This window comes from Chanodichthys erythropterus, chromosome 3 (assembly GCF_024489055.1).
Source record: "Chanodichthys erythropterus isolate Z2021 chromosome 3, ASM2448905v1, whole genome shotgun sequence".
NCBI lineage: Eukaryota > Metazoa > Chordata > Actinopteri > Cypriniformes > Xenocyprididae > Chanodichthys > Chanodichthys erythropterus.
Genome location: NC_090223.1, coordinates 17,732,231 through 17,749,422, shown reverse-complemented (window position 1 = coordinate 17,749,422; position 17,192 = coordinate 17,732,231). Strand labels below are relative to the sequence as shown.

The window sequence follows — 17,192 nt, the reverse complement described above, 5'->3', positions numbered from 1 at the left end:
TGAGATTTTGATATTGTTACATCCCTAGTAATAGTGTAATTGTATTAACACCAGACCAAATATCCTAATAATAAAAACTAAATCATAATAATAATTATTAATGTAATAATACAAGGAACCCACAACTATTAAAAAGCAAAACATTAAAAAATGTATTTTCCCTAGATAATAACAAATTCATTTTCAGTGAAATTTTGTTCACTCAAATAAGAAATCTGGTTACCTTAACGCACACTAGGACTGCAATGTTTGTGGAATTACTGAATTATTGTGCTTTACTGAGCGGTAAAAAAAAAACGAGAACTAATTTGCGAGCTGCAGATTACTGATCACTAGTGCACATAAAACCACATTCAAAGTGGAAGTGAAGTTGCAACTGATTTTTCTCCAGTATTTTGACGTATTTCCAAGTGAAACAAAATATTGAATAGAGGGCGGGGTTTTACTTTAGCGCTCCTCCTCTCCGTCTCTCGCTCATAGCAGACTGTTGGAGAAGAGGGGGTTAAAGGATTAGTTAACTTTCAAATGAAAATTAGCCCAAGCTTTACTCACCCTCAAACCATCCTAGGTGTAGGATGAATATAATCAGAGAAATATTAATAAATAACCTGACACATCCGTCATTATTCTGTATTCAAGTTACGAAGAAAGTGTAAACTGGTGTCGTGTCATGTACACTTTTTTCCGTATTGAATAGGAAAGACATAGGACATAGCCTAAGCTTTGTGAACTGGACGTTTTTTGGAAGGCGGTCTGGATATATTATATTATATTTTACAAAAATGCATTGCTTCACTTCACTGCCTTTATAAATCATGTGCGAGTTCCCCATACCTACTATCCAGCGTGGTGTGTGCTTTAGCCATCCGTGATTCCCCACATCTGTAAGAAAGGACATTTCTGGTTTTATCCATTTTCCATTAATTGAAAGCATCATTGGACTGTCTGCTCACCTGCTTTCTGCCATTACGCTCAGTCCTGTCAATAAAACATCCTGTTCATGGTATCTCTCTGTCTGTGTTCCATAACACTTATACACAAGAGTGAGCATATTTTAAGATTTTTATTTTTTTTATTTCTATGATGATATAAGTTTCCAGTCCTTTAAATGTTGCAGGTGCAGAAGCCTCCAAAGCAGCATCTGCAAATGCAGCAGCAGGAGAAGGCATGGAAAGTCTACAATCACCACTGCTAGCAAATACATGGAAACAATCACCATTAAAATTAACAGTAATAATAGCACTGACATTTGCAGCAGCTGAAATAATAATAGATATGGCAGGACCAGCAGTTTTTAACAGAGTTGCAGGACCATTAGCAGGAGCAGCAACAGGAGCAGGACTATGCATTTTAAGATCACTAAGGGAAGCAGGGGTGAGAGAACAAGCATCAATAGTGGGAGCAGCAGCAGTAGCTGGAGGCGTAGCAGGAACAGTAGCAGCAGATATACTGCAATTAATATTAGGAGCACAATCACAAAGAGGATCAACAATAATTGGAACAATGGCAGGAGCGGCAATAATAGCAGTATCAGGACTACATATGCAACTGCTAATAGATATAGTAAAGTGGGTAATAGCTATAGTAGAAAGAGAAATATCAGCAATACAATGGGGTACAGTAGTAACAAAACTAGCTTCGTTTACAGCAACAGTAATCACAGCTGTGTTGAAAATGTCACAGTCAGCAGCATTAGCTATAGCAGCAGGAGCGGCAGCAGCATCAGATGTAGTGGCAGGAGCAGAAGCATCAGGAGTAGCAGCAGAAGGATCAACAGCATCAGGTGTAGTTATAGAAGTGACAGCATCAGGAGCAGCAGCAGCAGGAACAGTGGAAAGACTTATGGCAGTATCGGAAATTAATGGAGCACAACAGGAAGGACAATCAGAGACACAAGCATCAGTGATGGTAAGAGTGCAGATTTTACCAAAATAACTGCTTTCACTATTATTAATTATGACATTTAGGCCTACAAATCATCTTTAACCCTTAAAGGCATACCTCGGGTCTTTAGTGACCTGGGACATCATTCACTACCCTCCTCCTCGTTCATTTTTTAAAATTAGACATCAACCTTGTTGGTATTCCTCAATCAATTCATTATAAAGAATATAACAAGAAAAAAATCATAAAATTATAAAAGAATGCCTATTTTTGTATTCATTTTTTGTAAAAATTGTATAGGGTCGCAAACGACCCGAGGTGTGTATGAGTGCACGTGTATTTTTTCTGCACAACAATAAATGAATCTTAGATGACGGAATAAGTGCAATTCACCTTTATTCCACAAGGTGGCAATGTCTGATACACAATGATGAAGTAACGACTCATTCAGACAGAAAACGAAATAATAAGAAAAACATGAAATGGCTCAGCGATTTACTGCAGAGCAAGTACTGAACGCAATCAAATATGACTGTAACTGTCACTGGATGGATCTGGCGAAGCTGTTAGCGATCAAAATATTGATTTTGAAGATGTTGAAAATTATATCGTTTTGAGAATACGTTTGAGATTGTGAATGGGCTTATATCCGTGACCTCAAATATAAAACTAGCCCATTATTTGCTGAATTTACTGGGAAATAAGTTCTGATGAGTACAGTGATGATGGCATAAAACATCTGCTCAAACGGAGCCCTTTCAAGCTCCAAAAGGTAACAAAATATTATTTATTTTTTTCTTCTGTAATTGTTACTCTAATATCAGAGGAGTTTTATATTATCGCGACAGGTAGAGATCCTTCTGTGTTAGATATAGATCCGGGTCGATAAAGACCCGAATATGTAAGAATGATTGGCGAAACAGTCATGCATTTAAGGGTTAAAATGATTTAATTCTTTTAAACCAGAAATGAAATATGGAAAATACGGTTTCTTCCTCTTTTATTTTAACACTGATGAATAGAATTAGTAGATACAAGCTATTTTTCCTTATGCAAGATTATTATTTTGATAAAAAATAATATAAATGATATACAACTTGTTTTTTTTTTTTGTTTTTTTTATATATTTAATTTATAGTGTTTTGCGTCATACACAGACGCTAAAAGCGCCCTCCAGTACCATTTCCTCTGGCGTCAGTAGATATAACTTTTAGCTCTTGTTTAGCGTTGCAACCCATTATCAAGTTCCTGCTTGTATGATCTCGATTGCTTTTCACTCTGTTTTATATGAATAAAGGCCAAAACAACATCTACATTTTACTGTGACATTTTTCGTCTGGCTATTGTTTTATATTGTTCTATATCGAGAAAAGGTTTAAGATTAGGTTTTGCTTTATAGACTTGCTGCGTCCTGCTGTTCAAATTGAAAATACCCCAACATGAGAAAATTATACCACAATAATATGTCATTTTCATGAAGACAAAATTCTCATGATCTTTTTTTAACATAAAATGTATCTCAATTCTCTTTAAAAGCAATCCATTACGGCCGCTTCGCCTGGACATTACCGCTTTACGTGGCTTAATCCTACTAACAAGAACCAGGGAGAAACTATTTTCTTGCACATTTTCTTGTCATCATCAAGAAAATGTGCAGCAGGAACAATGGAAGGACTTGTGGAAGGATCAGGAATTAATGGATCACAACAGGAAGGACAATCAGAGACACAAGCACAAGTGATGGTAAGAGTGCAGATTTTACCAAAATAACTGCTTCACTATTATTAATTATGACATTTACAAATCATCTTTAAAATGATTTAATTCTTTTAAACCAGAAATGAAATATGGAAAATATGTTTTTTTCCTTTTTTATTTTAATAATGATGAATAGAATTAGCAGATACAAGATAATTTTCCTTATGCAAGATTATTATTTGATTAAAAATAATATAAATTATATACAACTTGTTTTTTAATATGTAAAAAATTTTTTTTTAATTTAATTTCTAGTGTTTTTGCATCATACACAGACACTAAAAGTGCTTTTTCCTGTGGCATCAATAGAATTACTCGCATCAAAACGCCTAAAAAAGATGACATAGATCAATTCTAATTCGTTACATTATTTTTTTCTTAAATTTATATTTTAACCTAAACATGATCATTTCTAAAACTTATAGCTCTTGTTTAGCGCTCCAACACATTTGGTGTTTAACTCTCACAAAAACAAACAGTTTTATTGGCTAATGGTAAGCCAAACAGTTTTAACAGGTATTTAATAGGCTTAGTTGAAATTGGATGTGGTATCCTCGTTATTGTTCACTCATTATTGTCTATCCAAGTTTCAAAGAACATTTTCCAACTTCAAAAAGTTAAAAATAAAAATATTATATTGTAATAAAAATATTGTAAAAAGTATATATTTGAAATGATCTTACAGTCCTCTTAAGAGGCATGATTGCTTTATATGATGAACAGATTTAATTTAACACATATACATGATGTTGACACACTTTTTACATGTGAATTACAATACTATTATACAATATTGAATCACGTATAGTTTTGAATTTGTCCATCCTTCAATAAACTCAGGTTCAGATGGATTACATACAGTAGTGACATTTTAGCTTGCTTGAACATCTCTATTGAATTAATCACATTTATGTTCAGTTTGCAAGCTGTAAAGTGACACCAAACAGAATAGTGAGGTAATAAAGTTAAGGCATCAGCATAAAGATGTCCTTTTTGTTTAGCCCTGTGATGTATTCGTCTATCTTTCATCAGAAAGTTGCAAAAGTTTTACATTAACCTTTTTTTTTGCACCATAGTTTCATTAAATTCATTTTTTTAAAAGATCAAGACCAAATTGTCTTTTTGTGAAATGAGAAATTGTAATTTGATTAATATTTATGTTTTCATATGTAGTTTGTAAACTCACTTCAGCGTTTCCACAGACAGAGGAACATCCAAAGAAAAACACATCTCCACAGCCAGAACTGCCACAAATTGAAGACTCGCCAAAGAATCTCCAAAGACATTTTTTACCAGGTAAAAAGAAAATTATTGTTGATATTATTATATTTCTGTTTATTTATTTATTTTATGCAATCTATTTGAGCAAATTAAATTGGGACAGAATATGTCATAGCCTTGTTTGTGTTAGGGCTCTAATAATGTGCAAAAGCACTTCAGGCGAATAATCCTGGCTCAAGATCCTTTCCTGATGCAGTTTTCACTCAGTCCATTGGGGTGATTTGGTTGCTGTAATTAAATTGGTCTGATCTCATCCTTCCTTAGAAGAACTCGATGCTGCAACAGAAACTATTGGCTCTCTCTTTTCCAGCACATTAGATGCAGTCGCTCCTTTACGTCTAAAGAAGATTAAGGAAACTAATCCAACGCCGTGGTATGACGAGCACACTCGGGCTCTAAAACGAGCTGTGAGAAAAGCTGAACGTAGTTGGAAGAAAACAAAACTAGAAGTTTTTCGCCTTTCGTGGAAAGAAAAAATGATTGAGTATAGAACGGCTATAAGAAATGCTAGATCTACTTATTTTTCAAATCTCTTAATAGAAAACAAACATAATCCTAGGTATTTATTTGACACAGTGGCTAAATTAACTAGAAACAGAGATTCAACTGCTGACGTTTCCATAGAGCACAGCAGTAATGACTTTATGAACTTCTTTACTTGCAAGATTGATAATATTAGAGAGAAAATTAAAAACATGCAACCGTCTACAGTTTCGCTTCAGACAGTGCACTGTAGTGTCCCTGAGATAAAACTAGAATCATTCGCCGCTATAGGAAAGGAAGAATTATCTAAACTTATCAAATCATCAAAATCAACGACATGTATGTTAGACCCAATTCCGACTAAACTACTGAAAGAAATGCTTCCAGAGGTCGTAGGTCCACTTCTTGATATAATTAATTCATCGTTAACACTAGGATACGTGCCAAAAACCTTTAAGCAGGCTATTATTAAACCTCTTATTAAAAAACCTCAACTAGATCCGAGAGATTTAGTAAATTACAGGCCAATCTCGAATCTACCTTTTCTGTCAAAGATACTAGAAAAGGCAGTTTCAACACAACTGTGCTCCTTTTTAGAAAGAAATGGAATCTGTGAGGATTTCCAGTCAGGATTTAGACCATACCATAGTACTGAGACTGCTCTCGTTAGAGTTACAAACGATCTACTCCTATCATCCGATCGTGGCTGTATTTCTCTATTAGTGTTATTAGATCTCAGTGCTGCTTTTGACACTATCGATCACAACATTCTTTTAAAAAGACTTGAAAACTATATTGGCATTAGTGGAACTGCTTTGGCATGGTTCAAATCGTACTTATCTGACCGTTATCAGTCTGTAGTAGTAAATGAAGAGATGTCGTATCGATCACAGGTTCAATATGGAGTACCACAAGGCTCAGTACTAGGACCGTTGCTTTTCACTCTGTACATGCTACCCTTAGGACAGATAATTAGGAAGCATGGTGTTAGTTTTCATTGCTACGCTGACGATACTCAGCTCTATATTTCCTCGCGCCCTGACGAAACCTACAAATTCACAAAACTAACAGAATGCATAGCTGACATTAAAAACTGGATGACAAGAAATTTCTTATTATTAAATTCAGAAAAAACTGATATCCTAATCTTTGGACCAAAAACTTCCTCACGAAAAAACCTTGAATACTCTCTAACACTTGACGGGTGCTCCATTAAACCTTCGTCCTCAGTTAGGAACCTGGGTGTGCTCTTTGATACCAATCTTTCATTTGAAAGTCATGTTTCTAGTATCTGTAAAACCGCATTCTTCCATCTAAAAAATATATCTAAATTACGACATATGCTCTCAATGACAAATGCGGAACAGTTGGTTCATGCATTCATGACCTCAAGACTAGATTATTGTAACGCTCTACTGGGTGGTTGTTCTGCTCGGCTTTTAAACAGACTACAGTTGGTCCAAAATGCGGCAGCTAGAGTTCTTACTAGAACCAGAAAGTATGACCATATTAGCCCAGTTCTGTCAACATTACATTGGCTCCCTATTAAACATCGTATAGATTTTAAAATCTTGCTACTTACTTATAAAGCTCTAAATGGTTTAGCTCCCCAGTACCTAAGTGAGCTCTTAATGCATTATAGTCCTTCACGTCTATTGCGATCTCAGAATTCAGGCCAGTTGATAATACCCAGAATATCAAAATCAACTGAAGGCGGCAGATCCTTTTCCTATTTAGCACCTAAACTCTGGAACAATCTTCCTAGCATTGTTCGGGAAGCAGACACACTCTGTCAGTTTAAATCTAGACTAAAAACACATCTCTTTGCTCTTGCATACACATAACACATTATCAATACATTAACATTTTTCAAATCCGTTAAAGGATTGTTACGCTGCAATAATTAGGTCGGCCGGAACTGAGAACATTTCCTATAACACTAGATATACCTGTACATCAGAATAAGAATGGCATCTACGCTAATATCTGTCTCTCTGCTTATCCTGAGGTTTGCCGGGTACTGGATCCAGGCCGTATCCAGATCAGATGGAGAACCTGTGTCTGGACCTGCCTACAATGTAGCCCAGGAGACAATGGGCCTACAGATCCAGTTCTGGCTGCATCTATAATTCTGATTTTTAATCCCCGTATCCGCTTACATATATTTATATATAATCTATTTTTAATCTCTATAATAAAATGTATAATTTAGATTTTGATCTCCATATCCATTTACATATATTATATATATATCTTCCAAGGGTTTTTTTCCCTCCTAGGACTTTTTTCCCAGTGTTAGCACGCTGGGTTTTTCTCCTAGGGGGTTTTTTCCACCCCTGGGAGTCAGCCGACATTGGCTTAATGTAGCACCATCTTGTATATGTTACATATTACCACGCTTGTTTGTACAGCTTATTTTTAACCACTTCCCTTTTTTATGTGCTTCTAATATGTAAAGCTGCTTTGAAACAATTACCAATTGTAAAAGCGCTATATAAATAAATTTGACTTGACTTGACTTCCTTCCTTTGCCAATATCACGACTTCCCACTTGGGCAAGAGCGCAGTGGCAGTGATCCCTTATCTTCTCTGGCCATTGGAGAATCTTAATAATCATTGGTTCTTATATAGCATATGGGAGAGGCATTTGAAAACCATCACAGTGGGATCACCTAAATGTAATACTTTTATTAGGGGCCAAGCACCGAAGGTGAGTTGGCACCTATTGTAATCATTAGAATCTTCTTATATTATTCTTCCGTTTCCGCTCTGGAAGTCTACGGCAGCCCATAGAAAAAGTTATTAAAAGTATGTTAAAAAGTTGTGAAATTTGGCACACTGATAGAGGACAGTCTGACTTGTCACCACAGCAAATTTGGAGTCTCTAACTCAATCCCTCTAGTGATACCAGCTGTCAAAGTTGCACTCACATTTATGCCAATAACTTTTGAACCATAAGGGCTAGAAACAGTTCTTTATTCCTCTTATTCCTTGTCTCAAGATGATTTGATTGCACTCTATGGCGTCATTTTCCGTCATGAAAATTTTCTTGCCATTTTGAAATTTCCTAAAAAAAACTACGTTTTGAACTCCTCCTAGGCCGTTGCTCTGATTTTCATGAAAATTGAACCAGATCATCTTCAGACCGTGCTGGCAAAAAGTTATCAAAAGCTTTTTGACAGAACCATCCATTCTCAAAAACTGCACAAATGAATTAGACGAAAAGCTTGCCAAATCAGACTTGAGAGTATATCTCTCCAACACGTTGTCGTATTCAGACCAAACTTCATCCATGTCATCACAAGCATGACCTGAGGCAACATGCAGTGTTTTGGCACAGTGTCACCTACTGGTTTGGAGATACAAAAAAAAAAAGTCTTTCTTCAGATGTGGTTGACTTATTGGTTGACCTTTTTTGATTTTTCCAAAAATAAAACCATACTTTTTAAAATTCCTCCTAGGCTGTTTCTCAGATTTTCACGAAAATCGAATCAGATCAACTTCAGACCATGCTGACAAAAAGTTATGGAATTCAAGTTGATTTGTCAAACTGTTTTTAAAAAATACACAAACAAATTTTACGTAGCGCTTGCGAAAATAGATGTAAGGTTGTAGACATAAGGCTTTTTCATATTCAGACCAAACTTGGTACCTGTCATCACAAGCATGGCCTGAGGTGACATGCTGTGTTTCTGTGCAGCACCACCAATTGGTCCAGAGATATGAAAATTACAAGCTATTTTTGCTTGTAACTCCTGAACAATTTGTCCAAAAAAAAAAAAAAAAATGGCCTTGTTAAATTCAGGGCAACATGTCGAGTTGACTGATATCCATTTTTTCCCATATCAGCTATTTAAGGCATCGTCCATTTTGAATTTTGTCACAAAATGAATGAATGTATCAGCATATTATTATGAAACTCAATATGTCTTCGGCATAGTCCAATTTTTACCATAGTCAGCCAAACTTCCTGTCCTCCATTTTAAATTTATGAAAAACCTACTTTTTCAAACTCCTCCTAGACCGCTTGTCTGACTTTCATCAAAATCAAATCATATAATCTTCAGACTGTGCCGACAAAAAGTTATGGAATTCAAGTTGATTCGTTAGTTTGTTTTCGTATACCACAGCAACAAATTTGAGGCATGATGCAAAAAAAATAAAATGATGTCATTAATTACTCACCCTCATGTCGTTCCACACCCGTAAGACCTTCGTTCATCTGTGGAACACAAATTAAAGATATTTTTGATAAAATCCGATGGCTCAGTGAGGCCTTCATTGCCAGCAACTTAATTTCCTTTTCCAATGCAGAGAAAGCTACTAAAAACATATTAAAAACAGTTCATGTGAGTACATTGGTTCAACCTTAATATTATATAGCAATGATAATACTTCTTGTGCACCAAAATAAATAAATAAAATAAAATAACAACTTTATTCAACAATGTCTAATAATGGCCGATTTCAAAAATGTACAAATCTTTTGTTTCGAATCAGTGGTTCGGAACACGTATCAAACTGCCAAAGTCACCAAAGAACCATTGAAGTTTAAAAGCACTTATGACTTAAAGGGGTGGTTCACTGTTTTTTTTTTTTTTTTTGTCTACGCTTGATTGTGTTGTTGGGGCGCAGTTTAACATGTCTTAATGCTTTGTTTAAAAACAAACAAACAAACAAACAAACAAACAAAAAAAAAACACTGTTCTATATTTTATTTATCTTTATTCTACACCTCTGTTTCCATTGTCATTTGAATGGCCGGATTGAAAAATATTTGGATACAATTTTTATGTCAGTAACTTGTAACTGTACATGCGAGGGCAATTGTAACAACACATGTAATACATTTATATGAATACCATAGACCACAATAAACTCCAGAGAATATGGATATAGTACTATTTAATATCCACTACATCCATACTATCCAAAACAATTATTTAACTCCCCTTGCTGTTTTCCATGGTCTGAACCTCGGCATGCTGTGAACAGAGAGTGTACGAGGCCTACTCAGTAAAATGGATGCCCAGATTGAAAGGCAAAAACACATTTCTTAAATTATTGGGAAAAAATAATCTATTTTGATGTCCTTACTAAGTTGGACACTAGAGGGATCTCCACAGAGCACATGCAAAATGAGTTTCATGGTTCTGTCTCATTTCTGAGTGGTGTAATTTGAGATGTTACAATTGCCCCCGGTCTAACCTACTATTCTGAATGTCTACAAAAATAACACCTACCACTTTTCCTGCTTATTACCTCCTTAACATAAATTGCTTGTTGTATTCCTCATTTGTAAGTTGCTTTAGATAAAAGTGTCTGCTAAGTGAAAAAAAGACTTCAGTTGAAGGATTCAGCCTCAAGTATTTTTTAAGTCCTTGGATTCAGGTTATTTAAAATAATTAAATAAATAAAATTATAAGTGGCCTGTTTGTGATTTGTGATTTTGAACCCTAAAATATTCAGTGGTTATATTCAACAAACTAATGCTGTTTTCTCTCTTTCAGATATACCTGAAAACACAGATGAGTGTGTAACAGGAAACAGCCTCCATGAGCAGTTGACTGATGGTTTAAATTCAAATGATTCCATAAAGGTGAACAATTACAGAAAATCTTTACAAAAGTTTAGTCTTGTTTTATATTAAAGCCTTTTTCTTTATTATCTGTGTCACTGTATGTAGACATCATGCATACTGACGTTCTGTGAAGTCTTGTGCATGGATATATTCAGAAAGAAATGCTTCATAATTTTTAAGTAAAACAAACAAACAAATAAACCTAATATTATTGTGAAATGTTAAGTATGTAGTTTCTGTGATGCCAGTGACTCCTAGTGGAATTACAGAAATAAAACATATTGTTTCAACAGTTAAAAGTGAACAGTAGTTAGTCAAACATATTTTAGCTGTGTTGCTATGTGTCAAGAGTAAGCAATTGAGTTGGCTCTGTCTAGAGAGAATGCTAGCATCTTGCTTATAATAACCCATTCAATGCTGGAGCATTTCACTCAGCCATATACATCAAAATATGGAAGAAAAGACAATTGCATTAATTGGGGTACATTAATTGTACTCAGTGAACAATAAACTTGGTTTAATAGAATGTATGTGAACAAAAATCTTACTTCACCTTTAGGTTTAAAAGAACTGCATTGAAACAATCACATGGCCTTTCTCATTATCAATACTGATTATGATTCCATGTGAATTAAACAAAAGAAAATAAATCTGTTATTATTTTGTCTATTAAACAGAGAGAGAACATAAACAGTTCAGATCAAGACCTACAGCAGGAAATGACTGAAAGTGAAAAAATAGAGCATCTGTTTCACAGACTTCATCTTCACAGGAACAACAAACTGAGAGCTGCAGATGTTCTTCAGATAACTAAACATTCCTTACAGTCCCATGAGTCTTGTGCTGAGGAGGAGCTGATTCAGACTTTCCTACAAAAACTACTGATGATGAACTACAGAGCAAGATACATTAATATTAATAAGGCCAGTGACCATGATAAAACACAACAAAGAGACACTGACTCATCTGAAGACATTGGAGATATATTCAAAGCAGTGTCCTTGCCTTACAAAATAACAAGTCAACCTGACCGAATCCACCCGATGGATGTTCAGATGGCCGTGTTTCATTGTGCTGATGGTTTCCTGAAGCAGATGATGGTCACTAAACTGTCCCAGTGTCAGTACGCTCTGCCTCTGCTTGTTCCTGATCCATTAACACAACAGATTGAGTTTCCTCTCTGGACATTCAGACAAATCAACAAGAGCTGGAAAATCAGAAACACCAACAATGAAATCATCAGTCAAACCCAGCCGATCTACATGGCAGAAACTCCAATGGTGTCTTTCTTCAGGTTTGGCTCTGTGTCTTCATCCAAGTCTCAGCTGATGAACAGTCTGATCAATGAGAAACACAACATGTTCTTCCACAGGAACTGCCCAGGCAGCAGCAGAACCAGAGTCCTGATGGATGGAGTGGTGGAGATCGCCTGGTTCTGCCCTTCTGGGAAAAACACGGATAAATTCAATGACTGTGTTGCGTTCTGTAATCTACACGGTGATGCAGGAGACCATGAGAAACAACTGCAGATCCTCACTGAAATTAGCTCAGTCAATGTTGTTCTTCTACCTCAACTTGACATGAATGACAGAAGTGCAGAAAATATCCAGAGCCTGTTCAGAATCACAAAGCCGCTTATTTGTCTATGTATGGAGGAAGAATCTACTGTAGTGAAGATGAAGAAAGGGAAATTCAAGATTGGTCTGAAAGACAGAAATCAGTCAGATGTATCTGAAGAACTCAGAAGAGTTATAAATGATTGTCTCTCAGAATCATTTTCCACTTTCAGACTTGAAGATGTGTCCAAACACTCAGACATCAGAGTAGATGAGGAAGAGGATGAAGACTGCAAGAGAGGAAAAAAAGCAGCAGAGCAGATGATGAGTTTACTGGAGAAGAAAGATCTGACAGAAATCAAAGAATCATTTCTGCCCCGTCATGCAAAACTGTGGCATCAGTGGAGTCAGAAGAACAAAGAACTACATCGACCTCAAGGAAATGAGATAGAAATGGAAATATATAGGAAAAAAACAGAAATGAAGCAAATCCATGAACAACAGCATAAATGTGAAATCGGGGAGTTTATGATGCGTTTTAATAAAACAATGAACTCACATACTGAACGTGAAACTTTTTTTCTCAAATGGCTCAGAATCCTCTTGGATGAACATACATCAGCTGACCTTTCTGCTCTACATCAGAAATATGATAAAACATGGTCAGAAGTCTTGAAACTGAAAGACAACAGTGATAAATCTGAACAACATAAAGCTAAACAATCTGAACTTGAGAGAATATCTGAAGAGCTTCAAGCTGCAACCTTTGGTTTGGAGCACATCATGAGGGAGATCGGTCAGATCTATGAATCATGTTCATCTGTGAAGAAGAACAAGGAAGACCTGCAGTTTGACTTCTCTTCTCTCCCGAGTCGTGCAGCAGAGATGATGATCTCTGGATTTCCACTGGAGCTGATGGATGGAGATGCTGCTCATGTTCCTGTGATCTGGATCTCTGCTGTTCTAGATGAACTCATCCAGAAACTGGGAGACCAGAGAGTCTTTGTGCTGTCAGTTTTAGGGATTCAGAGCTCTGGGAAATCCACCATGCTGAATGCCATGTTTGGACTGCAGTTTGCCGTCAGTGCTGGCAAGTACACCAGAGGAGCTTTCATGCAGCTGGTCAAAGTGTCAGATGAGATGAAAACTCAGGTGAACTTTGACTATATTCTGGTTGTTGATACTGAAGGTCTTCATGCTCTAGAACTGGCTGGAAGATCAACAAGAAATCATGACAATGAACTGGCCACATTTGTTGTTGGACTTGGAAATCTGACCTTGATCAACATCTTTGGAGAAAACCCATCTGAGATGCAGGACATTCTTCAGATTGTTGTTCAGGCCTTCCTGAGGATGAAGAAGGTAAATCTGACTCCCAGCTGTGTGTTTGTGCATCAGAATGTTTCAGACATCACAGCTGCAGAGAAAAACATGGAGGGAAGGAGACGACTTCAGGAGACAAGGGATGAGATGACAAAACTTGCTGCTAAAGAGGAAGTCTGCGATGCAGAATGTTTCAGTGACGTCATTAGATTTGATGTTCAGAAAGATGTGAAGTATTTTGCTCAGCTCTGGGAGGGAAGCCCACCCATGGCACCACCAAACCCAAACTACTGTGAGAATATTCAAGAACTAAAGAAAACCATTATTCTTCATGCCTCAAAATCACATGGGAGGATGCTGATAGACTTGAAAGATCATATTAAAGATCTCTGGGAAGCTTTACTAAATGAACAATTTGTCTTCAGCTTCAGAAATTCTCTGGAGATTTCAGCATACAGGAAACTGGAGACCAAATACAGCAAGTGGACCTGGAGTCTTCGCAGTGCCATGAAGGAAACTGAGGATAAACTACACAACAAAATAGAAAATGAAGCAATTCATGAGGTTGATGAAACTGATCTTCAAAGAGAACTGAAGACGACAAGTGAAGAAGTGGAAAAATCAATGTCAGAATTATTTAAGAAAGACAAAGATAAAGATATACTGATTCAGTGGAAAACACCATTTAAAATCAAAATCAATGAACTTCGGGGAAACATTGTGAGAGAAACCAAGAGGAAATTAACTGAGATTCTTCAGCAGCGACACCTGAAGAAGGAGATTGATGCTCAGAGGACACATCATGAAATCACTCTCTATGAAAATAGCAAAGAACTTGCCTCAAAACTCAAAGACAAAGCAATTGATGAAGAAACACTGAAGAAAGAGTTTGATTCATTTTGGGAACAGAGTGTGCAGAAGATCATCAGAGACACTCCTGCAATCAAAGACATTGACATAATGAAAGATGTGAGACAGATCCTCAGTGACACCTATGAAGGACGTCTCCCTGTAGATCACTGGAGGGAGAGAAGAGATATCTTTACTGTGCAGAATTATTCTGATTACGTTAAGATAAAGAAATCCAGTGGATTTACAGGAGCTTTAACAAATGCCATCAGATCAACAAAGATGACGCTTGGTTACATTCTATCTAAAGAGGATGAAAACAAAATAAGAATGTTTATCACAGATGTTGCTCAGCAGACAGACAAAATGGTTCAATCATTTAATATTTCAAAGATGGGCTACAACATCAGCTGCATTCAACAACTCATAGATTACATCAAGGCAAGAGTAATACAACATCAGGAAGGATCAGTGCAATATGTGTTAAAGAATGAATTCTTCATAGATTTGGTTGTTTCCATCTGTAGAAGAGCAAAAAAGATGATCACTGACCAACACAGACTCTTCACGGAAGCCAATGATCCTGTAATATATGTTGAGAAAAAGAGAGCAGAGTACTATAGTATTTTCCAGAAATACTGTCATGGAGCAACATCAGCTGCCATTTTTGGTGGGATCATCTGTCAGAAACTTAAAGGGCACATTGAGCAGAGTGTCTACAAGAAGACTGCCAGAGATTTGGCAGATGAAATGAGATCAAACTGTGAGTCACTGAATGGAAACAGAACTAATCTGGAGAAACACATCCTGAAGACACTGGCAGTACAGGAGGATTTTGACAAATACATGAACTACATTCATAATCCCAGAGATCACTTCAAGAGTTTCATCAGAGATGAAGTCAGTCGGTACATCACTGATAAGTTCAGTGTCAGTGTTTTACCCAAGATGAAGAAGAACATTAAACTCCTGCAGCAGAAGATCATGAAAGCAGCACATGAATCTACTGAACATGTTCAAGAGAACAGAGGAGATGCTGGTTTGTGGTTGAAGAGTTTCACACAGCAGCTCTCAGGTGTGCTGATCTTCTCTGAAAAAGACCTCAGTGGAGTAAAACATAATCATGTTGATGATTTCAACTTCCTAGAAGATGTGATAAGACAAGAACTTCCTGCTATAATGTCTGACATCAGCAGAATTAACAGAAAGACATTTGATGAAAAACTGGACCTCAAGGAGAGACCAGATGAGCTTCTGATTGATCACTTGTGTCAGTGCTGTTGGGTTCAGTGTCCGTTCTGTGCAGCCATCTGCACCAACTTTATAGAAAATCATGATGGAGATCACAGTGTTCCTTTCCATAGAGTGAAAGGAATTGATGGAGGTTATTACCATAACACACGAGAGCTCAGTTGTGATATTTGTACAACTTTAGTATCAAGTGGTAAAAGCTTTCTTGGATCAAATAAGTGGTTTCCATATAAAGAATACAGAAGAGCAGGAGGAGTTTATGCACAGTGGAGCATCACACGTGACCACTCTGAACTGCCCTACTGGAAGTGGTTTGTGTGCAGATTCCAGAAAGATCTGGAACAGTATTATGGAAAAACATTCCAGGGTGATGGTGGGATACCAGCTGTATGGAGAAATCACAAAAAAGAAGATGCTATTCAGAGTTTGGATACATGCTTTTGATGGCTCTAAGGATTCTCAATAGCAACCTCTGTGTTGTCTTTTTTTTTTTTTCTTCTTTGTTTATGATATGATTTAACTTTTTAATCACTTATAATCATTAGTCACTTATGTAATTGTCATTTGACTTATTTTCTCATTTATTATTCATATTATTTCATTTACATAATTTCATATTATTTCATTTACATCATTTAATCATTTTATTTTTATTAAGTTTTGTCAGTTTATATTTTTAGATTTATACTTATTTTCTTGCCCTTGCAATGCTTGCTGTTGCCATTTAATCTTTAGATTGTGTGCAAAAAGGGATGTTTGTCATGAATAAGTGATGAGGGAATGTTTCCATTTCAATATTTTTAAAATCACAGAACGATGTTGTGAAGCAGTGATTTTCCATTGCTGTTGCTTGGCTATAGTAACACTTGTTGGATTTGTACTAGTCGGACAAAATCTGCGCGTGCAGCTTCTGTGATGTCTGCTAGCTGCAACATCATTATAAATAAAAAGGGAACAAAAACGTTTGTGTTGTTTACATTATATTCACTTGAATGCCGATTGCCAACAAAACACAGATGCAGCTGATGCATCTGATGCAGCTTTACTCACCACTCACGCGATCTGCAAATCCAGCGCCGAACTGGGACTTGTTTACAAAGTATTCATCACCAAATTTCCGGGAACATCAAACATACGTGTGCAACTCTGTGCTGCCCCAGAAAAACAAACTTCATCCTCTGTTCCCTTATCGCTGGGTTAAGCTGAAAAATGCAATCTTTCCCTCA

The 17,192-nt window shown here is 36.4% G+C and overlaps 1 protein-coding gene across 1 annotated transcript; it reads left to right on the top strand.

The window, feature by feature from the left end:
- The first annotated feature begins 1,674 nt into the window (after positions 1–1,674).
- LOC137003856 (interferon-induced very large GTPase 1-like) lies at positions 1,675–16,410 on the top strand. Its single transcript, XM_067364113.1, has 2 exons — positions 1,675–1,908; positions 11,665–16,410. The coding sequence occupies exons 1-2, from the start codon at positions 1,675–1,677 to the stop codon at positions 16,408–16,410; spliced, it is 4,980 nt and encodes a 1,659-aa protein (XP_067220214.1).
- The last annotated feature ends 782 nt before the right edge of the window (positions 16,411–17,192 follow it).